This window comes from Acanthochromis polyacanthus, chromosome 8 (genome assembly GCF_021347895.1).
Source record: "Acanthochromis polyacanthus isolate Apoly-LR-REF ecotype Palm Island chromosome 8, KAUST_Apoly_ChrSc, whole genome shotgun sequence".
Classification (NCBI taxonomy): domain Eukaryota; kingdom Metazoa; phylum Chordata; class Actinopteri; family Pomacentridae; genus Acanthochromis; species Acanthochromis polyacanthus.
In genome coordinates this window covers 31035998-31062905 of record NC_067120.1, presented here as the reverse complement: position 1 = coordinate 31062905, position 26908 = coordinate 31035998, and the positions used below count along the sequence as shown (strand labels likewise).

Genomic DNA, 26908 nt, shown 5'->3' with positions numbered 1-26908 from the left:
TACATTAAGATGATTTTATTTTTCCATCAGCTGTACAGTGTCACCTTCCAAAAATGACGTGGCAATGGTTTCTTCTGTTTTCTTGGTCTTAAAACAGGGATGTGCTCAAAACGATCTTAAACCATTTCCTTCAATTCTTCTTCCAAACAAACAGGCAATATGCAGAAGTAAAAACAATGCTGTTGCTATTAGAATAGTCAAACATCCGTCTTCCAACCAGCCGTCTGCAGAACAATAACATGGTAGACTGATAATGAACAGTTTTCTTGTTTTACAGAAGGAGTTCTCAGACCACAGCTGTACAGTCACAGAACTGATTGGTTTTACAACACTGGGCGTCTAACCACTGTTATATTACAGAATTGGTGGTTCCATCTAGTAGTAATAGGTCTTGCTGCAATAAAAGCAAGGTTACAGTTGTCATAACCTGTGATTTAACGGTCACTGAGAAGTCAGCTCCCTTCAGAACTTGAAACCCTAGTCTATTAACATCTTCAAAACACTCAAACATTGGTTGAGATTAGGACCATAAAGACTCCTGGAATACGGCCTAGGTTAGGGTGCAGACAGACAATGACTGAAAGCTCAGGTCTTATCAAACTGCAACTAGCAAGGCCTCAGTCCAGAGGTTGCTTAATAGGGTTTTTCCACTGTGGTGCGTTCAGCTGCCCTAAACCTTGTACGGCTCAGGCTCAGTCCAGTCACCCCGGCTGGTGCGAGCACCTTTCCAATACACTGCACAGACAGGTAGTGCAGCTTAGTGGAAGCACAAATGAAGCTCTGCCAACTCTGTAACATTTGCAGTGCATTTCCTGTAACTTCACCAGTGGAACATTTTTAGAGTAAAGCACATGTTCAGTTCGCATTAGCAGTAGTTTCACACAGCTTTCAAATGGCCAAAAGCCGTCAATAAACAGTAAAATAAGGCGGATATGTGAAAGTACACACAAGGACACAGGAGCAAAAGTCAACTCCAGAACACAGATACTCAGGTAAAACTCTAAACTTTTAGAGCAGAACACAGAGAGACTCTTAAAAGTAGCTTATACTCAGAGAGGGGAGGAGAACGACACAGGCTGGCCATGTTCAGCCCATTTCTCATCCGGCCTCACAGCGGTGCAGCTACACACTGCTGTGAGGCCGGATGGAAATGCATGCAATCGTATCATTGCTCAGCAGAGCACGACTAACAGGAACCAAGCTGAGCTAATGGAAAAACCCTATTAAGTATTAAACAAAACACAAAGCTTCCAAAACCCCAAATGCTTTCAAAATGATGAGAAAATTCGTCAAAAGAGAAAAATGTTTTAAGACGGCTGCCCAACAGACACTCAAAAACCTCTTGTTCCTTTTTAGGTGAACTAGCCTAACACCTAGAAGGAGACACTGAACTCATTCAACCGCATACAAACGCCGTAGGAACTACCAAACCCCAGAAATAAAAACAGTAAGACAGCATCAAAGCAGACTATGTCTATCAACAACAGAAAAGGACAGTGGTTAAAAATGCATTCGCTTCAATTTGTTGGGTTGGGTATGACTGATCTGTGGAAGGAATGCACGAGGATGTTGCTTTACGAACCAACTACAGGCTCAGGACATTGTGTACCAAGACCGGCACCACTATATTTAACAAAGAAATTCAAACATTGAATCTTTTAACAGAAATCTCTCCAAATCATCTATTCAAAAACATTAAAAAGGCTCACATAAAACCAAAAAGCCAAGGGATTAAAACGTGTATTTACATGCAACCCACCTGCCACAGTCTGCAATTACTGATAAATTGTATAGGGGGTGTTTGAGTGGCACACTTGATTCACAATCTGGTCTTTGATGACTGTTGACGGAAACATATTTAAAGGAAAATATAAAGTAGGTGTTTTACCTGACAAAACTCAGTGAAATGATACACGTGCATAGTCATAATTCCATACTGACGCATTTGGAATGTTCAAAAATCACAACTACAGTAACACCTTTTCCAATCAGGAGGATTTATTTTCTCCAATCATTAGGGACCTTTCACTTATGTGATGTATACCGACTACTTTGTCTTTTAAAACGTGGAATCGGAAGAGGAGGAATCCCAAACATATTTCATCAGTGATAAGTGAGAGACAACAGGAAAAAGTCAAAGTATAATTGCAGCTCAACATATGTTGGTGCTGGAAAACACATTAGCAGCTCATTTAACCATTTCATTTACATGAACTGAACCAAGGCTAGTTTCAGTTCAGAACAAGGATGGGTGCTGGCGGTTTGGATGTCACACAGCTGAACTAGAGAGCTGACTGACAATACTGACTTTGAGTGCTTTGAATGCATCCCTATGTATAAAGAAATCCTCCGGCGACGACGTCATATAAAAGCAGATTCCCCACTGTGGGAGGAATAAAGGGTTACCTTATCTTATCTTCTCTTGAAAGGCTTAACGCACAAACTGAATAAAAACATAACCAAGTGGACCATGAATTTACACGGGCCAAGAACGGGCATAATTACAAGAACAGCTAGCAGGCCAGCATAAAAAATCAAAGTGACTCCAAGTTAAATTAAAAATGTCTTCATAAGGTCGGGCAACAGGGAGAAAAAACGTTTCCGGCCAAATGTGTGTGGGTGGAGACTGACACAGGATGTGGCTTTGGGTAGGAACATACAGCGAAACACTCATTCAGAAGACATTCAGACTGAAAAAAAAATACATATTTAAGAGCAGAGAGCAGTCTTGGATGATATCTGATTATGATGAGACGGATGACACAAGCATGTGCTGCAGGATCTTGTATGTTGCGTGTGTGTGAGACTCACAAACATCAGTTTGCAGGCTGATGTCCATGAGTGTGAAGATAAGCATCTACTTATGTGTGTTTGTAAGTATCTACATGCAGCTTCAACTCTTTGTGCATGGTTGTTAATGCTGTCACCGTTTTTGAAGCCATTTCGGTTGAGGCAAAATGGCCACCACTATACACACACGCGCGCGCACGCACACACACACACACACACAAACAGACTGAACATCAGGTGAAGGCCAAGTATGTGGAAATATTAATGTGTATTTGCAAATTTTAGTCTTAGTCCAGCTACATGTGTGATGCTGTGTGTTGTGTTCACCGGTCCATCATGCTGAGGATCATCTCTGGTGTGAGATCTCCATTAGCAGTCGCTGCTGCAGTTTCATCATTCACAGCCAGCTCAACAGTCTCCACCCCTTCATCATCTAGCCCCACCCCCTCCACAGTCAGGGCCACTCCCTGTTCCAGAGGAGTTGCTGCAGAGGCATCACCCTCCTCCTTCTTCACTATGATGTTCTCCACTGCTCCGGTGCTTTCATCCTCCACCTGAATGATGGCAGCAGCTAGAAAACCAAACAAAGGCACACTTTAGCACAGCATGTAGGGGTTATGGGAAATAAAAAACTGGCCTTATTATGTAGGGCACCAGACTAACTTTTACACTGATGGCACAAATGCTACCTTTTTCAGCTGGTCATATGATTTAGTATGGTATCAGTGGCATTCATCAACCTTGAATGCATGCTTAGTATTTGTCTCTGCATACCCTAGTGTTGTAGATGTAAAGATCGATAATGACTGAGAAATCAAACGCATGCAAAATATTTTCATCTGAAAATATATGAATTTTGCCACTGATCTATCGCGAGATGGTCTGAAATCCCTCCTATAAACTGGGCACAGGCAAAACTCCTGACTTGCTGAACATATGCTTACTGACAGAAACTACACAGCTTATGCAGCTGAAGGCCATGCTGACATTCACGGATTTTCTGGCTGCTTTACCACGGTTTCAGCTCTTCCAGCAACTGGAAGAAAAAACTAACCTGGGAAACTATTTTGCTGACAGTTCAGACAGCTCTACTGATTAACAAAAGCCTACATAAGTTAGAAGCGCGTGTCTACATAAATGAGAAACTGTTCCTGATTTAATTGGCTGCCATTCCCATCAAAGTACTTTCATTGTGCAGGAATACAGCATTGCCAGTGTTTCTACAACACGCATAACCTTCCCCTGAAGTCCTGTTATGTAAACATGTCACGTGCCACCTGTGATGAGCAATGAATCTTATAATGGGACTTCATTATAAGAGAAAAGAAAGAAGTCTAATCTGGTGAGTAGGGTTGGTACGGAGAGGTAATCGGCCGTTATCTGTCCGACTGATTGTTACGCAGGATACTGATTCTTGGTATCGTCGTCATTACCTACGAGTGCCAATCTCCAACGCATTTATTGTTTGTCAAATGTATTGTTGCCCATTCTCCATCTGTTAGCCCCACCTCAAGCATTCCCCCATCCTGATTGATCGAGGCAGACAACCAATGTTAACATTTAGTTAAACTTCCCTTGAATTTTCAGTTTTATGTAGAAATTTGGGTTTATCAAATTTTCCAAGTATCATGGTTTCTTAACTTTTTGCAAGTGATTACGATTGACTACAGCTGCTGATTGCTCTGACCCAGCTTAAATAGGGTCTTTGTGACACACTCAGACTCAGCCACAAACACTACAGTGGGAAAATCTGAGCAGCTTACAAAAGAGATTTGAAAAAGAAAATCAGGTGTTCCAACAAGACAATGACCCAAAACACACATTAAAAGTGGTAAGGAAATGTCTAAATCAGCCTCCAGTTCCCATTGTAGACTGGCCTCCCAAAAGCCCGGACTAGAACCCCACTAAGACCATACAGACTGTGAAGAAACAAGCATGTGTGAGAAAGCCAACAAATTTAGTTTAGGTGCTCCAATTCTGTAAAGACGGTCAACAGAACAACCAGAAGCTTGTGGACGGCTACCAAAAGTGCCTAATTGAGGTGAAAATGCCCAAGGGAAGTTTCACCAAATATTAACATTGCTGTGTGTATATTTTCAACCCAGCAGCTTTTGTCATATATTCAGAAGACCAACAATAAATCCATGGAAAACCAAAATTTTCTGGTCAGAGATGCATGCTTCACTGATTCCATCATAAAAAAAAAAAAAAAAAAAAAATCAGTCACAGGAGTCATTGGAAACTCAAGTTTGCCATGCTACACGTGGTCCTTTCAGGTATGAAAAATTAAATATATTCCATTTTATCCCCCATCATTATTCTTAAACGTTGACTGATCTGATTTTTCATCTAATAAATCCTGTCAGTCTTCTCACCAGAAGCAGTTGTTTTGGCAGCCACTCTGACTGACTTGCTTGGTGTTGGAGGCTTAGGGGCATTTTTCGGGGGTCGGCCTCGTTTTCTCTTGACTGGTGGCTCATCAGGAGCTGGTAGTGGAATGGCAGCGGGGGCCTGGTCCAGTTCCATACTTTCTGGCTCCTCTTCTTCCTGTAGCAGTGATGCATCTTCTTCACCCTCGCCTTCCTCATCCATGTCCTGTTCAACGTTGTCCTCCTCTGAATGACAGATAAAACCACGAAGCATTAGACAATCTAACCAGAAGTGACCAAACATAGCGTCATGCCTACATTTGAATGCAAAGTCAAATTCTCACCACTATCATCATCATCTCGTCGGCTCCTCATCTTCCTCTTTCTTCCTCTCCTTCCTTTCTTTGGGGTTGGAGCTCCATTCTCAGCATCGTCCATCTCACCGCTGCAGTTTTCAGCGTGGCGAGCCATGGTGTTCTAACAAGAACACACCATCAGATATTCTATTAACGCCAAGAAACTATTAGTAAGTAGCTGGCTCAAGTGTCGAACCACCTAAGCCAGCTACTTACTGGCTTTGCTAAGTTCACCTCAGCTGTGTGTGAACCAGAAAGAGAAGTGTCCTTACTCTGCGAGTGAACGTCTTGCTACACTTGGGGCAGACAAAGGCGGTGGGGACAAAGTTGGGGTCATGGTAGCGTTTGAAGTGCATGTCTAGGAGCTGCTTCTGTCTGAAGGTCTTTTCACATTGACTGCAGGCATACGGCTTCTCTCCAGTGTGGGTTCGACGATGCATTACCATGTGTCGCTCCTGAACACAACCGCATGGGACACAGTTTGAGAAGAAAACAAAAACTAAAATTAAAGTAACAGCACTTTAGTTCAGCAGGAAAAATCTCAACTGCATGATGGATTACGATTTTAATTCATTATTCCCAGAGAATAAACAAAGTGACTTGTCCTTTAATGCCGAGAGGTTAAAACCTTTCACTCATGGGTCACATTAGTTAACACCTTTCAGCTAGCAGTATAAACAGCTAGAATGGCAGTGAACTGTACACTCTTGTTAATAATAATTAATAACATAATGATTTTTTTTTATTTTCATAGCACTCTCTTGAGTGAGCCAAACCCGGAATTAAAACGAAATTAACTATTTGTTAGAAGTATGGTAGTCATACATATTACAAGATATTAGTGTGCACACAGACCTGGCGACAACAGTAGTCACACATGTCGCATTTGAACCTCTTTTCATTCTTATGAGACTTCTGATGCTGGATCAGAGCATATCGCTCATGAAAAACGGCATCACAGTAACGACACTTCTTTCCAGTCTCAATGAAGGAGTGCTGTTTGCGAAGATGGACACCTGGAAATATGCACAGAGGAGAAGAGAAAATATATTAAGGGTGTGATACAGCATTGCAGAGTATACACTCTGTGTGAGTGTGTGTGTGTGTTACCTAAGTCACTCTTGCGTGCAATGACAGTGTCACAGTGTGGACAGTGGAACTTGGCCACATTCTCAGTGTGTTTCTGCAAAATGTGCATCTTCATTGTGCCGCTCTGGGTGAATCGGGCATGGCAGATATAGCACTCATAAGGTTTCTCTCCTAGGAAGAATATTGGAAATGCATAAACACTGTTGAATGGTCTTAGTATTGTTTCTAATGTAGCAGAACTACAAAAGAATACAAAACAGGCCTAAGAGATAATAATGGCTTAGGAAATACAATTTTAACAATACTTTATCAATCAGTACAGCCTAATCTCCCCAAAATAAAACCAAAAAATTATACAAGTCTCTAAAAACATATCTGTGAAGCCTGACACACTACCCTTTCCTACTTCAATACTTAAAACAAGCAGCAAGGTAGTTAAAGTGTCAGTTTTACCTGAGTGTGTCCTCATGTGTCTCTTTAGCTTATATGTGTCTCTGCTAGCGTAGCTGCAAAGACTGCACTGGAATGGACGCTCGCCAGTGTGGGAACGGATGTGACGCTTAAGTTTGCTCACCTGTTCAACAGAAAAAGTCACACACAGTAAGTATGAGCTTTAATTTTTGAAAGACTGCAAGAACATAGTGCAGACAAAAGTTTGTAATACCTCAACACTGGCATAGTCACACATCGAGCATTTGAAGGGTTTCTCGTGCGTGTGTTTGTATCGACGATGACGAACCAGCTCTCCACTTGTCACAAAAGCCATATCACAGTCTGTGCACTTATGTGGACGAGTTCCTGCATAAACAAAAATAAGAAACATGTGAGCAACCCATGTGTTAAAAACTGTCTTTTGGCTTCTCAAACTGCTGCAATTGTGCTATAAAGTTTGTGAATCCTTGAGAAATGTAAATTTTTTGCATGCATAAATGTGGACTAAAAGATCATCAGATTTTCATACAATTGCTAAAAGTGAAACCAAGAGACCCCCATTTAGCAAATTAAACATTACACACTTAGCTATTGGAGTGGTCTCACTTGGGGAGGTAACGATCGTCCTTAGTATCCTCCATTTGTTTGTAGTGGCAAAGCCTCTTTCTTTTTCCAGCCATGATACACTTCCATAACAGCGTACTATAAAGATCTGGCATTTAACGATCCCAGAGTTTCAGAATGCAACCGTTATCATTTTTGATCACGACTGCAGTCTGCATTCTGAGTGAGTACTGTATTTCAATGTGGCCCATCCATTGCAGAGAACTCTAAACATGTGGCGGGGTTAACACCATTTATGTTTTAAATTCTGAAGAATTAAGAAACACAAAACCTTCAGGGATCAATGAGTCACGCAAAACTCCATTATAATATAAAATGTTCATCAAGCTCAACACAAACTATAACAAAGCAATTGATGACAAAAATACAAATATTATCAAATTAAAATGTTTTGTAACATCAAGTTTCGAGTCACTGTGAATCTTGACCATTAATTCAAAACAAAGAAATGCAAATTAAGCAAAAAATAATCATCAGGAAATCATTTCCTGTGTACCAGTTACCAGTGCCACCAGTGGAAAAACGAGCTTGAAGCTCTGGAACCCTGGTCCTGTAATGAAACGGCAACAATTCACACCTGACTGTCACGCCACTGGTTGAGAACATACTGCTGCCACTTACAGACAGGTAATTAGGGGTGGGGGCAATTGCTGATTTTTCGATGCATCGCGATTCGGACGTGGACGAATCTGAATCGATTCACAAACGTCCAAATTTTTATTATTTAAATCTGTTAATTCAAATAATACAGAAGGTTCAAAATAATGTGGAGCAAAGAAGCACGGTACGTTTTATCTCCGGGACACTTTGGGATACGCACCCGGAGCGGATGTGCCAACACGCACACCCACCTCGCCATGAGATGTGAACAGCTCCTTCTAGTTTAAAAGCAGACGTGTGGAAACACTTCAGTTTCTACAACATTGACGATGGAAGCGAACTGGACAAGAGCCTCATTATATGTAATCTATGCACTGCTGCATACATTGGAGCCCAGATACACCATCCCATCCCAACGCTATTTCACCGACACCTGATCTGATGATGTTTATAGTTATATTTATGCAAAAATCTAGAAATGTCTATAGGGATCACAAACTTTCAAGCACTATTGTTACGTTATTTTTCCATCTGGAGTCTAAATTTTTTTTTAATGAAAATGTGGATGCGTGTATACCTGTGTGTGTGTTGAGATGGTTTCTTAGCAGGGTCACTGTCCTGAAGGCTCTTCCACACAAGTGACATTTGTGAGGTCTTTCGTCGGTGTGGCTCTTCATGTGCCTATCCAGGTTGGAGCGTCGAGGGCAGGTGTAGCTACACAGCTCACACTGAAACGTCTTCTTTACTCCTGAAACACAATAATGACATCCGTAGACCTCACATTTAGGAATAATATTTGGATCTCAAAGCAACAGACTCAGTGTCAGCCTTGGTGCAAAACAATGAAACACTACAGCTGGGGCACAATTTCAAACTAAATTCTTCATGCATGTAAAACAGAAACGTGATTATTCATAAGTGTTGTAGATTTTTTTCTCTTCAGTTACAATTTCAGTTAAATCATTAATTCAGACAACAGTCATAAAAACAATACGAACTTTTAATCACACCAGAATTCCACTTGAACTTGACTGTTTTTCTATTCTTTGCAGCCTGTACGCTAGTTGATGAATAAAGCAGATAATATTGGAAGTAGCATTATAATTAAATGTTTTGATACAGTATAACATTGTAGAACATGTTTCATATAATTCTGTATCTTTGACCATCAGTGTTTTTTACATTGTCACTCTGTACAAAACTCTCATGTGGACCACAGAAAGAAAGCCAAAGCCATGGGAGAACAAACCAAAAATGTATGGCAATGTATTGTGTGTCAGCAGTGTGCTTTGCAGTTTTTAATCACAGCCTGCTGCGGTACTTTACCTATAGTTAGGCGTGATGAGGAGAATCCAGTGGACAGCAGATGCAGCTTATGTTGTACTTTGACAAAAACTTTATTTTTTTTTGAGGCCAAAAAATCCTGGCCATATTCAAAGCCAAACCAACTTCAACGAGAGGATCTATATCAACTTTCACAAACCATAACTGACATTGTGACTCATATATGCAGTAGGGCCATTCAACAGTCCTGTCTTACCTTTCTTCTTGATCTTTGTTGGTTTGGGTGGTTTCATGTTGCCAACCACTTTCTCAGCATTGACCTCAGACAGAAGGCCCTCCTGCTGTTCCTCTTCAAAGTCATAGACACTGACATCCATATCTTTGTCTCCTTCAGCGTATCGCAGACGACTCTTTTTACCCTGGACAAACCGCAATTTCAGTTCCTTTACTGAAAGGGGTCTCATATCCACCCCCCAAAAGAGAGCAGTATCACACACCTACTTACTTATCTTACCTTTTTTGTTTTCTTAATGATTCCAGATGGGGGCTGATAGTCTGGGTCTTTAGCCCAGTTTGTGTCGTCATTTTGAGGCTGAATGGGCTCATCTTCCCCTTCTTCCAGTAACTGGTTCCCCACCTCTTCATCTTCCTCTTCTTCAGGGTGAGCTACTGCTCCCTCCTCCTCCTGCTCGACGGTCTCCACCTCTCCATTAGCACCAACCTTCACTACCTAAACATCAAATATATTAACTGTTTAGTCGGTTCACCAAAACAGTCAGTATCAGTTTACCGCCACCTGACACGTGTAAGCCATTTGGCTGTTATGGTGTTCAAAAGATGTAGCTTAATAATTTAAAAAAAAATGTGGAGAGAAGTCTGACTCAGTTAAACAGAAAAAGCAGCCCACTACGCTCAATCACGGTGGCTAAAGACGTGCTAGGGCAGAAAGGTGAAACTAATACTAACAGAAATGAACGCGATCGAATGCAGCACTGACGTTCAAAATGTGGTCAGCTTGTATAAAAGTCAGCCATGTACATAAAATCACTTCAAGTCAGACAAATCAGAGTTGAAAACATTATTTCATTCTTTTTCAACTAATACTTGCTCTCAGTGAGGTGTGTGAGGTGTAACCACCTGGCTAGTATGTACCACAGCTTGAAGGAGACATTTAAGGAACATTGGTAAATAGTAGTGTCCATCAATAAGCAGATGACATCAGAAGTTTAGCCTGACCAGTTTATAGGACTGTTATCAGGAAGAGAGGGGTGGAAAAATTAATTTATTTTTAAATTAAAATATTTCATAAACTTCAAGTCTCAAATCACTGACAATCTTTACATCATTGCAAAACTAGGTTGTGCAAAGATACGTGTTCATCCGCATGCAAGTTAGATTAATAGTTGTGGTGATGTATCAAAACAAGGGAATGGGGGTGACTAAATCATGTGCTGGTGTGACCAACTAAGTTACTAGTGAAAAAGTTCATCTGGAGCTCAGATGCAAATTATGCCAAACGCAAAAAAACCACACGAGGCAACAGGAGCTGCTTACAGATCGGGTTGTAGCACTGTGGCAGTGTCAGAGTATGGATCTGTACCTGAAAGCCCTCAGGCAGTGGCAGGGTGTGGCAGATAACTGGGTCTCCATCCTTTGGCATTGCAGTTGTGTCTACAAAGGTGCCTTGCTGCAGGGCCTCAACAGTGGTGGCAGAAACAGGGACCTGAACCAGTTGGAGCTCTCCAAGGCCCAAAGCTGCTTGTTCCTCCATGTTTACCACCTGAGGACAGAGGAAAAGACAGAGGGTAGCTACTACAACCAACTGAATAGTTATTAATAAATCCAAAATGTATTACTATATAACTTAATAGAAGCCTACAGATATCTTGTAAATCCAGATTTTCTGAATACTCCAAGAGAACCAAACATTAAATAACTGTTAAAACATGGAATGGCTTTAAAGAGTACTTACCTGTAAGGTGATGATTTGTGTCTGGTCCACTGTCGTCACAGTAGCTTGATGTGCAGCACCTGCTACTCCTCCAACTACACCCACAGTAGCAGATGACCCCCCCACTGCAGCATCAATCACCTGCAAATTAACTTCCTTTTAATGGCCATTTTGTGTGACATCACATACTCTAGCAGGCATGTTCCTGAACAGTGGGATTACCTCAGTCTTCATCTGTAACAGAGTGGGATCCAGTGAGTCCATAACCATCATTTCAACTCCTGCTCCTCCTTCCACACCAACCTCCACTCCAGCTTCCATCAGCTGCTGCTGGGACTGGGCGGCTGCTACCATTCCTTCCCCATGACCTGAAAAACAACATCACCAGGGAATAGCACACATGACCACACTCTCCACTAAAACACTCTTGGTTGCAAAACAAATTTGTACTACACTGTGCGCTTTTTACAGATCAATACTTGGATAATTTTATAACCAAGAAGCAAAAACCTTGTTCCAAGACAATTCCTCCTTGTCCCTCAACCACACCTCCGGCCTCTGCTGCTTGCTGAAGGAGGTCAGCTACCATGGCGTCCTGGCTGTGAACAGCCTGGATGGATGGGAAGTCTTTAGTGGGGACCTCCACGACCCCTACACCCTCTGAAGGCCCACCGTCCATGTCAGGTAGGAACTGAAATGTGGTATTGCAGAAAGAAACATTATCTAGGCGTGTACTGTGCAATCCCTGCACTTGTTCAACCATCCACTAGAACCATGTATGCGTAATGACAGAGGTGGCATCTTATATTATAGTAGAGTATGCAGATTGTCCCTACAGCTCAACACAAAAGAGTCGACCTTCTAGGGTTTAAAAAACATCAAAGAACTAAAGTGTTTGCTTTTTTTTTTATTTCCATCACATTAAATTGCATACCAGCATGCTACACTCCTAACTCAAAATGTGGAATTGACCCTCAACACATACAGTAAGCCTCTGTCAGACACACAGACATTTCAGCTGGAAATACCTCTTGGTCAGATGGACAGTTCCATATCATTTTCATGCACAAGTCTGAACTAAACAGCGTATAGACGTGCACAAACAGGGGTACTGTGAGGTCTGTGAAGCGATTTAGGGAAAGCTTTTTTTTTTTTTCATATTTAATACAGTCTGTGTGCCAAAATCACAACACACCTTTTCTATGCACTTGGCTCTGCAATCTGAAATCTACTGGGCAACAAAATGAAATGTCCACCATTATAAAACTGTACTGAGATAAAACGGATGCCAAATAGCGCTAAGATTAATGACATTCACCAACGATAAATGCAATCTGTTTTTTTTTTTCAACAGCTTAAGTCCTGAGCTTTCAGTTTCACTGTTTAAGAAACTATTCACGGTTTAAACTTTCTCTGGCACTGTGGGAGGCACGTCTAAAAGCAGCTGTAAGAACATTAACAGAAAAGTGGCCTACGTCTGAATGATTAGAAAGCCACCACTTTATGGACTGTTTAAGCAGCAATGTTCAATGTCTGAAAGTGGCTTATGCGTCTAACTCAAAGTTCTCCCATTTCTTATTGCTGCTAAGGGCTATTGTGAGTTAAAAATAAACAAGACAAAACAGTTTGTGCTCTAATACATGTTTACACTGGCTCTTCCTCAAAGCTAACGCATGTTACAACAAACACAGCACTGAATAATTCCATTGCACTGGCTGGTGGACTTGGTCCTAATCACTGTGAAAGAAAATCAAAATGTGACCACCATAGTGCCAATAATCTGCAATTCTGCATTTTCCAGGATTTTGTTTGAACAATGTGAAAGAGCTACAAACTTGTTAGCAGTGAACAATACTGCTGTTACCTGGAATAGCATGGAAAAATTGACTTTTGGCATGATTTCTGTCGACTGGGCTGCAGTCAGCAGGGCTCTGGTACTGATGATCTCCCTTTGCCTTGCCTGTGAAAGCTCTGAGCTTTGCTCAATCAACTGTCTGCTATCTGACTTTCCCTGCCAATCTGAGGGGAGGGAAAAGGTACATGTTACACAGCTTCACTTCTAACAATTCAGAAAGGGACTTCAACACTAACAGACTACACATCTGTGACAATGTTAATTGTTGTTTTCAAAACACTTAGGCTCACCTGAAGCACCAAGCAGCTACCTTACTTGATACCTGCCAAAAGGGAGAAGGAAACATCATCAAAATATGTTGACGAGATTCAGTCATTCTATCACTGAGTTCTTCCATGACAGTGACTCTTCTCTGCTTTAATATTCAAGCTCAGAAGCAAAAATTCTGAGTTGTTTTGAGTATGAAATTATGATCAATTTATAGTAAATAAAGTGAATTTGTAAATGGGCCACTCAATATACCAATCCCCACAAAGACCCTGTGAAAATGAACTGTTTAATAAACATCTGAAAGCTCCAGTACATTATTTAGCTCCACTAACAAATGTTCACTGCATCTTTTGGTGCTGAACAATGTGTTTTTAAGTGCTACCCATGGTGATTCTAATACATAGGGTGTAAACTGTTTAAATGCCACATGATTGATAAGCTATGATGATAAGGGTTTGCTATTGGTACTTTAGAAAGTAAGAAGAACAATGTGTTGCACATTCCATCTCATGTCCATAAGACGATGTCTACGATGCAAATTTGCTTTGCAAATGTTATTTGTGTCAGAGCCTGTCGCACTGACAGAACAACTGGTGTGTGTGGGGAGCAAAGCAGTTCTGTCATTAACCTGTAGCTTCCTGCAGCAAAAAACAAAGGTGACGAGGAGGAGAGAAGTGAACGTTCAACAAATGACTGATGGAATATGCAAAATACTAAAGGCATGGAACTCAGTCTCCAAGTCCTGTGATGAGGAGACATTGAGAACAGCGCAAGCCAACTTGAACCATGCCGCCAGGCTAGAAAAGCATGCTCATAGTCAAAAAAATCCAGGACTTTCCCCATGACACCACAAACACCAGGAATATATGCATACGGGCTATCACAAACTACAGGACAGCCCTTCCTGCATGTGATGATGAAACAGACTTCCTCAATGAAGTTAATAACTTCTTTGGGACACTTGAAGCCTGAAACAGCACTCCTGCAGAGAAAGCTGTTACCCACCAGGATGAAAAGGCACTTGACATCGCTGACATGCGGAGGACTCTGAAGAGAGTCAATACACAGAAAGCCCCGGGTCCTGATAACATACCTGGGTGGGTGCTCAGAGATTGAGCAGACCAGCTGGCTTATGTTCTAACGGACATTTTCAACACCTCACTGGATCAAGCTAAAATCCCATTTTGTTTCAAGACTGCCACCACTATTCCAGTGCCAAAAAAATACTCAAATAACATCACTAAACGACTACCAGCCGGTCGCACTCATTCCCATTGTGATGAGAGGCTGGCAAAAAAAACAGATGACCTCGAGACTCCCTGCCACATTTGACCCCTTCCAGTTTGCCCCTGGCCAAACCGCTCCACTGATAACGCCAGCTCCTCTGCTCTTCACCTGAGCCTTGCACATCTGGAGGAGAAGAACACGTGTGTGGATGCTATTCCTGGACTTCAGTTCAGTGTTCAATACCACCAACTGGTACTGTGTGCACTGCTGTATACTGAATGACAATAAAGTCTGCTTAAGTCTAAGTCAGTGATCATCAACTGGCGGCCCGCGGGCCGAATACGGCCCACCGAACCGTCCAATCCAGCCCGCGACTGGATTCCAAAATTGTGAGGATCAAAGAGAAAATATCATGTGGTCCACACTATTAAAGCAGTCAGTCCAGTCATTATTAAAGGATCTGTTTTCCACATCAACTTTTCGTTTGGTGGCCTTAGAGAGTGCCATTTTACCCGTGTTAAGAGGCCCTTTCCTGTCACTTCTGCGGTGCTTCTTTTTCAAGTGCTCTGTGAATAAAGTTGACTTGAGATGAGGCAAAATATCTCTATCACTCCTAGTGGCTGACTGTGGTACAGGTGATAGGAGCACTGACTCATAAAGGCTAAAAATGCCTTCAGTTTTGTAATGAAATGGAAAAAATATAAAAAATAAACATCAAATAATAATGTTATGCCAAAATTCAATTTTTATTTAATTTTTGTTTGAGGGTCCGGCCCCCAAAGTGACTGTCCGGTAAAATTCTGGCCCTCTGGCAAATATAGTTGGTGACCCCTGGTCTAAGTTATGATTACACTCACTACAGATAACGCAGAAAATGTTTGCTGTCACAAAAGTAACTGGTTGTTTGCACTTGAGAGCAGAAACATGATCAATCTGTTGAAACATTCAGCTACGGTTGTTCATATATAGATGAAGCAATGCAGTTTAACTGATGGGCTTCTAGTTTATCCCCAACTAACCAGATATGTTACGTATGCGAGTAGCAGAGCCAAGGAGAATTCTACAAACATGGGTTAATGGCTAAAAATTTGTATTCTCGGGCCATTTGTTTAACTGTGGCAGCATCCATAAACTCAAAGGATCATCTAAAGTGCTGTGCTGTATTTCAGATTCACTTTCAGAGCACAGAGCAGCAGGACCTAGTGATTTGTGGGCAGCAGACAAACTCTGCCTTACTTTCCTTTCACTATTTGTCAGACAGAATTGATGGTGTAAAGTTTACTTCAACTGTTTTCTTCATTAAAGTACTGATATCACACAATAACGATACTACCAAAGAAAAAGCCCTGCATACATTTTACATTAAAAAGTGAAAAATGAAAGATGTTTTATCAGCACAATGTACTGGCATTTACCTAATATCTGTTCAAGGTGAAGCTTTTAATTCTGATACAATGCTGGAAAGCTTAATGAAACAGATTACACAACATTAGATTTTGTGAGTAAAACCTGTGATGCTGTCCACAGCGCTCCTTTGATTCCTCCCACCACAACATTAGTGTCCAAACAGTGAAAGGCTCGAAATGCTGTACATAGTTGTATGTATTTTACATTTCAATTACCACATTTTTAATAGCAGGGCCTGGTTCAAAGAATGTTTTTGCAGAGTTCTACTCAAAAATATTATTTTATCTACAGTACACATAAGAAAATCTTCATCTTAATTCTGTTCTAGTTTTTTTTCCTCATACCCATCACTACACACACCAGACCGTCAATGTGTATCACTTATGGGAATATTCCCAAAAACTACAGTTAACTTCCTTAACATTACTATACTGAAGAGCTTTTTCCACTTGTGTAGAAAGGGTGACAGCCAACCACAGGCTTAGACATAATTTCTTCACGTCACACATTCAAAATCTCCTTGATTCCACAAATACTCTGGCGATTTTGGTTGCTAAAATGCAACATCTTAACTCTTGTCCAAGAAACTAAATGTTCAGATACCATCTTGGTCAGTGTTCAAAACCAACTGAGTATTTAGTCAAACTGTGATCACTGTCTTTGACTTTGTCGATGTCATCTGCAAGGATGCAGGATTCGGCAGCTCTTTATATTAACATCCTGAGTACCTCATAAGACAGACTCTTGAGTGCATGTACTTGATATAAACAAATGACTTGTATGCACTCTGCTCATTTTAATAACATCAATGCTACATTCTGCTTTTGATTGACTTAAAAAACAGCTTGGCTATAAACTATGTTTGACACCACTGACGATTACTATTCCAGCTACATGATCATAGACAGTTTGTGCGTTAAACGTCTTTGTAATCATCCCAGTCCATTTGTGTCCATGTTGCTAAATGCTTAGAGGCTGGGAAGGTTCTGGTAAAGGCCTTCGTAGATCCTTTAACTCATGGTAGAACAAATTTACCAAAACATGGCAATAATATGGACCAGGGCAGCTGTCGCCTCCTTGCACTGCTTTTATATAGCGGTATTTTTGTAGCTCTCCAAGCCGAGTCGTAGAGGGAGCTCTCTGCTGTAATATATATCTGTGGCTATGAGGCTCTAGGTGGGCTTAGAATAAGAGACAAGCGGGCGACGGGTGCAACAACAGCTGCCAATTCAGACCACGTCGCGATGACCTAAAAAGAGAAGAGAAGCGCAGTACTTGATAATGGAAGACAGCTGATTTTGGGAGAACACAAATCGTGTATTTGATCTTTGTGAATCCGTGGCCCGTGATCACTGAGGATCATTTTGCTGGAAATGCCTCGTCATTCTTTTTCCGCGCTGGCTTCAACGTTCTCGTTTACGTGTGTATGCTTTGTTACCAACAAGTCTAACTAAACTTTGATTTCAGCAATGGCAGATGCGACAGTCGCCCATACGGCCAGACGAAAAGACCAAGGCAAACGGGCTACTTTTGAAACTACCAGACGTACTAAGGGCGTTGGGTAGGGAGGGCCTTAAACCCGAGCTAGGTTAACTTAGCTAATACTACCGATAACTAGCTAGCGCCAGTTGCTACATTGCTTTCTCCAAAAAAAAGCTACCATTATGTAACACGCTAAAACGCAAAGGAAAACCAGTTTGATCTAATACGGCCTTGATATTTTTTATGAAACCCAGTTACAATGTTTTCATGCCTGCAACAATCTTAGTGTTGCACGTACATAAATGCAAACAAGCTAATGTCAGCTATGGACGATAACTTGAACCCGCCAGTTCCATGTCGTCAAGGCAGTAAAGACGGGAAACAAAGAAGCGAGAAAATGGACGCCTTGGCCTAAACTCTCCAACCAAATTTACGAAGTATTCGCAACATATCCAAAACCACATTTTCATAGATACATGTGAAATACAATTGATTGCGTATACATATATTCGGACTTCGGTTATTTAAACGTATTTAGACAGGGTTTTCAATAACGATAGAGGGAGACAAACACTCTCCCACGAGCTGCCCGGACCCGAGCCCCATCGTGACACCTAGAGGCCGACTAAAGATCCTGCAAACTCCCCCCTTACCAGAAAAGTAGTGATACTTTACCTATTTTAGTGTGTTTCTCCTCCCGTTTAACTCGACGGAAAGCACAGAGTCTGTGCTACAAAGTTTGAGCGGCTAGTAAAAAATGCAGTGTTCTTCCCAGTTTGTTTTAATCCCTCTCCCGCTTTAGCAGACTAGCTTCTGCCACAAAATGGCAGTTGGGCGCTCAGTGCGCCTGTGCGACCGCTGGGGGGTGGTGTCGAAGCTGCTGCAGACACCCTGATTGGCCAGGAGGGGCGCCCCGTTGGAATACATTGAAACCCATTTATCACGCTGTTCAGGATAGGGATGCTTTCACAACCCTCGGATATAAGAGGTTTACTGTGAGATAATAAAGAAAAATCAAAATCGATTTCGAAAGTGGGAATAATGCCATTGCATAGTAGGAATACGCCACTTATGAAAACTAATCCAGAAATTTAAGACCCCCTAAAACCTTATTCACTGCCTTTATAAAACACAAAATTGTCGAATGTACAGTTGTGTATCTTCATCAATTACTACTCTGTGCATAATTGTAATGACTTAAGTCATCATCCTCAGAATTTACCCGAACATCTGAGGTGTCACAGGCGTTCTTTGCCTTCAATGATTTCTAAACTTCCGTACATGCCCTGAATGCAGCACACATGTCATTCAGTGTTCTCTGGGTAAAATCATTCACTAAATGTCATCAAATTCTATCTCAAAAATTGTAAATTAAGGAAGGTGCACGAAGCGTCTCACCCAGAATATGTTTTTTGCATGTGTATGAGCAGATCCTCAATTAATTGTCAAAATGAATCGCACATTAAACACTTCTTTTAAAACATATTTTAATAGTTTGCATATATTTGACACAGGAATGCCTGAAAATACATTTTAGAAAAGAAAAAGCAAAACAAAAAACAAGTTTCCAAAGTTGCACAATTCTCAAGCTTGTGGGAATTTTTTTTATATATATACTGTGTTGCAGTGATTTTTCGCTGCTTCACTGTTCTTCATTCTTAAAGTATCTCATCGAAGTCTTATTGCATCTGTTATCACACCTTGAGGCACTTAAAAACTGTGAGATTTTCGATGAATGCAGAGGTATAGGTGCTAATTTGTCTTGTCCTATAGAAGTGGTGTGGTAAATACAGTGAATACAGTGGTAGTCTCCATCTACATAAAACAAGAAGTCCCAACATAACACCAGTCCTAAATTATGATTCTAGTAACACTGCATCCTGTTTCTTTTTATATTATATTATATAGCAAAAATCCAAAAAGAAAACACTATACAATTGTTACATTTTCTCATCTCTTCTTACCTTTCATGGCGGAAATAATATAAAAATGTGAGTTCTTTTCAGCACACAATAGTACATGAATGATTAATTATTGACTTCAATAAATATGCATCAGTGATGCATATGAGAGAATTAGGGCTATGTGGAAAAAATACTTCTGAGATGAATACCTGAGTACTAAAATCTGAGATTAAGCTCATTGAGTTCATTGAGTAAAAAGGTTAGAATTCTTTAACCTCAGATTTCAGAACTTACTTTCGACTATGTCTGTCCAAGTTTTGATGATTTAATTCCTATTTCTGACATTTAATCTTATACATTGCTTTTTATTCACATAAAGGGTGAGTTCAAATAAAGGTTTTGAACCATGGTCTAAATCTCTGCAAAGATGAAGAGATACTTTTAAGCGCAGCTAATCTTGATTTGTCTGTCGGAACGGTCTAAGAAGCAGCTTCTTGGTACACTTGTGTGATGTTAAGAACATCCAAGTAATTTTAAGAGACGTAAACATGATTGGAATATTAGACACATTAGGAACATGATCCCTCCTGTTGAAGACAAAACCCCTTGGCGTACTCAACATTAATTCTAACTACTGTTTACGGTATGTGACCAGGTTCACACATCTGGAAAAAAAAAGTAGTGTGTTAAAACTTGTCAGTCTTAAATTGCTGCATGTTGTAGGATGTCGGTGAAATTGGTGTTATGCTAAAAGTGATTGGAGATAGTGGTATGAAAGCTCACACAACAAAAGAACAAGACGAAGGCACTGCAGCGGTTGGACCTTGATGCTACCAACAGTTTGCTAACATGCTGACATTTAGTAGGTATAATATTACCAACTTCATTCAATGTGTTAGCATGCAAACATTTGACAAATACAAAGTAGAGAGCCGATGGAAGTGTCAATAGCTTTACAGATACGTGGTCATAAATGGAAACATTGAGGTTATGATGTCCCCTTACTGAACTTATTGTGAGTGAGGGATGAATGCCTCAACTATATGTCACTGGTCTATCAGTTTTGAGCTATGTCAGCTGAAACCATAGGGGAAGACTAAGTGACAAAATCTGCCATCACAAGAGCCCAGTCAATACAGTTGCCTTCCCTTACAGAGTGCTTCCTGTCAGTATACATTTCTTTTCTTTTTACAGCCAGAGCAGAGCACTGTCAACACTGATACATCTGGTCTTTATCATAGTATTAGCATACATTCTGACACTGGAACACATCTATATAACCCTAACTCTACAGGAATATTGGACACATTTGCATTTTCACAGACACTGGTCAAAGTCGTTGCAGGATTGCAGGATTTTTTTTAATATGTTGTGTGAATCTGTTCACTTCTTTAGAAATCTTGCCACTGATGAAAAACACACATAACTTGATATTGTACAGTTTTTAAGGTGCAGAGTATGAATGTCAAGTTACATAAAAGTGAAATTTGATTGTTTTTGGTAATCTGTGCAGTGAATATCTGCTCTGTATTTAGATTTTGGTATATTATTGTTTCAGATGTTGTAAATGACAGCATGATCAAGTATGAAAGTAGGAAATCCTGTTTTGCTATTATTGGGAAACCTTGTAATACAAAGTTGCCACATCATAATTGCAGATCTTACAATTGTGACTTACTGGTTCGTCAGTGCAAGACACTCATCTTTCAATTCTAAGATACCAAGTCATAATTATAAAACACTCATTTTGCAGATATAAGGTGAGCAAGTACAAAGCGAACTTAATAAACAGAGTGTACTTACTTTAGGAAAAGGACAGCAGCAGTATTATGGTAGCACTAGTAAACGGCATCATATGTATGGCCCTTTATTGATTTATGATCTCATGTCTGGGGCAAGTTTACAAAAAATTCACTCAAGTTATAACTGAAATCATATTCACTAATATAATTATTTTGGTTCAAACATTGAGGGATGTCACAGTTAAACAACAGAGATGAATGAAACTTCTTTTTAAAATTAATGTAAAATTGAAAGTGAAGTGATGTCAGACCTGGACTGACTACTTTATCTCTACACAATCCTCTGGCAGAATGATACATAAAACACAGTATAGACTGATGAATTGAGACTCTGCTCAATTGATATTGTTTAAAATCACAGAATACTGAAAATAGTTACATATATTTCAGTAAAAATAAGATACAAATTAGAACCATAAAGAGTAATGGCACTGAATTGCTCAAATCATTCTCTATACAGAAACAACTTAAGTTGTCAAAAAACTCAAACTAGTGTGTTAGATATTCTTTTTTATGGTGGCTGAAACATTGACATCATCAAATATAAAGGCCTGATTTAGAAGACATTCTGCAGTCAATTAACAAGTAGCAGGGCTGTTGCAGATCGGGGGGTAAAAAAAAAAAGGCATATGTTTTTTTCATTATATCTGTAGGTCTGTCATATTCTATTGGCTGTGGACTGCAGCTGTTTGAGCTGTTGGGTCTACAGTATCCATGGTCCCCTTTCTGTACCAGCCACCATACATCATCCTGAGCAGCACAGTGAAGCCCTACCTGCTCACCTCTTACAAGTTCTTTTAAAAAACTATTAGCTGAAGTACTCCAGCTCCGCTGACGTATCGAACCCATCTCTTCCCATTACATTAACCAGAAGAATGAAAAAAACGTTCCCCGCTTTGCTTCCTATGGTTTGCCTCTCACACAGTCATGTGACTCAGAGTCAGCTCAGTGAGAACAAGTACAGATTTACGCTAAAAAAAAGATCTTTCAAATTCCAAATTTGTTTCTGCATTTCTTTGGCGATGTTGGAACAAATTGCATTTGCTGTGCACCGAAGGCTTATACTGACCTAACAATGCATTGTACACCGTTTTTCTGTTCTTTTACCTCCGGGCAAGTTCACAGTCCTAACAATCTTGTGGTTGTTCTAGCAATTAAAGAAGAAATATATATGAAGAAAGTTAAAGTCACAGTTTCCATACACCACTGCATCGTGGGCTTGATGACTTCCTCTACATATCTTAGTCAGCTGCTCTTACATGCTCTGCAGCGTTGCAAGTCAAAGCTGTAGAGTCTGAGTATCCTTCCAACCTTTAAACATGTTTTTGGTTATTTCTCAAAGTCGGGCACTTGGCCCATATTTTTAACTATTCTTGCTAGAGCAACAGAGTCAGTCAACTGTCACCTCTCCTTCAGGTCACTGCATTTTAAATCAAGTGCTAATTTTCCAAACTATGTCTTTGCCATGTAACAACCAAGCATCCTCATTTTAAACATGTAGGTAAGTGCATACAAGTGTAGCCAGACATGACACTTTCATAATTAAATAGGAGCAATGTGCAAGAATATTTCAAAATTGATTTGTTTCTAAGAGTGGCTTTTAAAATAATGATGAGCAAGTTAATGCAACATTAAGGCAGATTTATACCAGCTAAAAAAGTACGGAATGGTTACAGTTTCATTTTTTGAGGTCTTGATTTGATATCAGTGGACTTAGCTGTCTCAAAACTGCCTACAGTGGTCTTAACTACAGCTTAGGTTCAAGTACTGCATACAGGTGACCACAGGTAAATGGCAAAAAAAATTAAAAAATTAATCAACAAGCTGCAGAAGAGCATATAACGGTAGTGGAAGCAGAACTGCAAGAATAAGGCCAGTAGTTGTTATTAATGCTCAGTTTTCATCCATGTCAACTCGCAGAACAGGCTGTCCATCTGGAGCGGGACTGTTTCACCAGCCTTTGTCTCTAAACTAGTGACAGCAGGATCTTTTGAGAAAAGCAGTATAATGTAATGGAAGGGGTAGCAAAACTGTGGAAAATAGAATATTTACTCTCTGTATGTCTTCTGGCTCATCATGTAGCCAGTCAAAACTAGTCTGCAAGAGATTCAAATGATATCAAAAATACAAGAAGCTACATTTTGTAAAGTTTTCACCCTTAGTAGTCTATGGAAATGGAAATGATTTAACAATGCAACTTTCAATAGCTTTCTAAACGTGCCTTATTTTGGAGTGATGTGTCTGTGTACTGGGACATGGTAGAATCTTCTGAACATATTTACAACCCATTGGTTTTCTGAACAGTAGTTAACACACATTTAATAAACCTTTGTGTTTGCAGCTTATTAATTTTAAATATTTGACAGTGCATGTGCTGTAGGTCATATATTAGATCTGTCTTTGCACATTTTAGTCGTAGCAATGGGGTATTCAAACTGTGTTTTGTTCCCATCCAGTGTAGACGTGTCTGTGTGTGTGTGCAGTGTTAGAAAGCTGTGCTGGCCATGCTTCCAGGAGCAAAGAGTCTCGGTAGGCTGTCCTGAGACGTCTCCACATGTCTGTAGGCCATCTTCCCTTCCTCCCCTGCTCCACACAATGAATGGAAGAACAAGAAAAAAATTGAAGAAGTGAATGAAAGAATGAAGAAATTAACAAATACATTAATCCTCTGGAAAGACATCTGTGTTAGACAAAGTCAACCGGCAGAAAACAAGAAGTTGGTGTTTAGATTTCTTATATCTTACTTAGTTCTTGTCCATTATCACAAATGTATGAAAGAATGGAAAAAGAAATTAATGAAAGAAATGAGCGATACTTTAGAAACCATAGTTAGAGTAGATACATGAGCATGTTGCATATGGGTACACTAAAACACATCAAAGCTTGGATCAACCCGTCCAGTGTCATCCGGTTATGTCTTTACATCTATCCATTATCTAAACACAGCTTATTCCTCTGTAGGGTCGAAGAGGGGGCTGAACAAGAGACATTACATGGAAAAGTCTAACGTGAAATATTGCTATGCACACTCAAAAGGTTTGCAGCCATCAGAGCAGTGTTTTATCCTTGTAGCACCCAATAATGCATTCATTGACTGGAAAATATTGAAATTAAGTTGATTGAAAATGTAATAAAACATAATAATGTAATAGCTTAACTAATGATTCAATTAAATACCCTGACTGATGCTGTAAATACATTTCTATTGTGCTGTTGCAGCTTTCAAGTAGGTCAGGTGTTGCAAAAAGTTAGCAACAACAAGAATTAAAGTCAACTTCTAAGTAGCATGTCACACATGACTGGTGGAAAAAAAACCAAGCCTTAACCCTCATCAGTACACGTGGCAAAACCTACTTCATCCGCACACTCGAGGTCCAGCTGGAACCCAACAGTATTTCATCTGTTTCACATTTCTGTACCTGTCCACATACTCTCAATGTACATTTTCCTAAAGCATGCGTCGTCTATAGGTACAAAGACGAAAGAAACAATGAAATTACTATTGATGTTTACTGAAGTGTATTGTTTACAATATCAGTATAAGAACTCCTGAACTGAGATGAAACACAATGGAACTGAAACAGTCACAAGAGCAACATAACACAAACATACATAATTATAAGATGCAGAGTCCAGCTGGGGTCAAGCTGGGGTCCCCATGGACTCCAAATGATTTTTCTATATAAATATACCACAAACCTGTTTGGAATCAAGTAAGCTTTGGTGTATGTGATGGAAACCATGGGGGTGACAACGACTTAAAAGGACAGAAAAATCCAACTTACAGTTAAAAAAAAAAGACATTTTTATACCCCTGGGGTCTGCATGGACCCTGGGTGCACTGATGAGGGTTACGTTGACCAGTTTATCCTCATATTCTATCAACATTTTTTTGGTTTTGCACTGAAACTGCTGAAACCAGCTGCTATGACATTTTCTACTGTACCTGCCAACTGATTATAACACCCACATTCTCACTCTTCTCTAAATTAGCACATTATTAGGTGCTCCAATCCATGTAATATTTGTTTTCAGATTCATTACTGCGTCATTACTACAAAATGTGTTACTGTAAGTTTTATTCGGAGTTTTCAGATTGTATAACGACTGCTCAGGATTTAAAACAATTCAGTGTATCGAAACCAGCGTTACGTGTTAAGTATAAAAAGTTATCACAACTGACAACAACGAAAGCACTCAGAGCGCGCAGTGCACCGCCAAGGCTGCTCAGTCATTGTATCATTTCCGAAGGATGAAATCTTTCATAAAAAATTACCTTGAGGTGAGCACAGGTGTGTGTTATGGATGTGTACATTATGTACAGATACTGAATTGCATGACCTAAATATGTAGTGGGTGGTGGGAATTGATGCAACTCGGAAGCATGCCCACAATTTAATCAACTGTTCCTTCTATCATTTCCATAAGTTTCAATAATAAGTCCACAGCAGTGGATTTGTAGTGGGATCGCGATCATGTGATCATCAGTAGGCAGCTGACGTAGTGTTCACTTGTTGTCATAGTTACAGTGACGCTGTGCTGCTATCTCGTAATGATACAGAAATCTTTAGCAAATCAGCGGATCCAGACTATAAGCTGCATCACTGCCAAAGTCTAATCACTTGGACCTTGTGTCATTTCTGATCTTTCCTGAAAATTTCATCCAAATCCATTGATTCGTTTTTGAGTAATGCTAACAGACAAACAGACATACAGCGATCATCACAAAACTCTGCCGCTTTCCTTGGCAGAACAAAAATAAAATACAACAATCAGGTTAGAATAAAACAACATATACCCCTTAATCTTCCGTAAATAAGAAATTTGATGCCATAAAGCCTGAGATGCAAGCTCCACATTGCTGTGTTATTCTTTTCCTTTAAATACTTATAAACAGGTAGTAGGATGATAACATCCATTTATTCTAATCGCTGTTACTTCTGTCCAACTTGACAGAGATGAGTTGTCTTGCTGTTCTACTCAAAGTAATATGAAGGTTATTATTACCAAGCACAAGCAGTGTTTGTTTGGCAGCCTCTCGGACTTCCTCCTTGTCTGTCCGGCAAAGATACACTAACTGATCGATGCTTTCTTTGGCCTGGAATAACAATGGATGGAATACAGTGGTCAGTATGACAGAGAAATACTGTATTATAAAGTACAAACAAGACGCATACACACATACATAAGATTCTTCTGACAAGGGCTCACATTTTACCACTTTCATGCTATAAATTAGATCCATATTGGCCTAAAAACAGTATTTTGACATGATGGAGGAGCTTCATATAGGTGCACAAATTTTGCATCAGTTTGTACCTTGAGACATGCTAGGGCCTTGCAGCCACAGACTCTGGTGTCCACGCTCTCATCTTCTAGGAGCTCCAGACAGCTGACCAAAGCCTGGGGAGGAAGACAAACTACATCGTGTTTATCATTTCTAATACACAAAGTACAAAATTGCTG

The 26908-nt window shown here is 40.1% G+C and overlaps 2 protein-coding genes across 4 annotated transcripts in view; both read right to left on the bottom strand.

Moving 5' to 3' along the window:
* ctcf (CCCTC-binding factor (zinc finger protein)) lies at positions 1-18587 on the bottom strand. Of its 2 annotated transcripts, XM_022198625.2 has the most exons (17): positions 18412-18587; positions 13641-13672; positions 12006-12186; positions 11718-11863; positions 11517-11636; positions 11145-11324; positions 10059-10274; positions 9801-9963; positions 8838-9008; positions 7269-7402; positions 7058-7178; positions 6626-6775; positions 6371-6531; positions 5788-5970; positions 5504-5636; positions 5166-5405; positions 1-3361 (listed from the first exon to the last, which is right to left on the bottom strand). In XM_022198625.2, the coding sequence occupies exons 3-17, from the start codon at positions 12172-12174 to the stop codon at positions 3114-3116; spliced, it is 2535 nt and encodes an 844-aa protein (XP_022054317.1). In that variant the 5' UTR covers positions 12175-12186; positions 13641-13672; positions 18412-18587; the 3' UTR covers positions 1-3113. The 2 variants fall into 2 exon arrangements, with proteins under 2 accessions (XP_022054317.1, XP_022054318.1); XM_022198626.2 differs by lacking the exon at positions 13641-13672.
* Positions 18588-19206: 619 nt separating this feature from the next.
* Positions 19207-26908, bottom strand: part of ripor1 (RHO family interacting cell polarization regulator 1) — a 61844-nt gene continuing 54142 nt past the window's right edge. For both annotated transcript variants that reach the window (XM_022198623.2, XM_022198622.2), the window contains exons 22-24: positions 26762-26845; positions 26450-26540; positions 19207-24025 (exon numbers count right to left, since the gene is read on the bottom strand). In XM_022198623.2, coding sequence (XP_022054315.2) covers positions 23928-24025; positions 26450-26540; positions 26762-26845 — 273 coding nt within the window. In that variant the 3' untranslated portion in view covers positions 19207-23927. The remainder of the gene's footprint in view (positions 24026-26449; positions 26541-26761; positions 26846-26908) is intronic.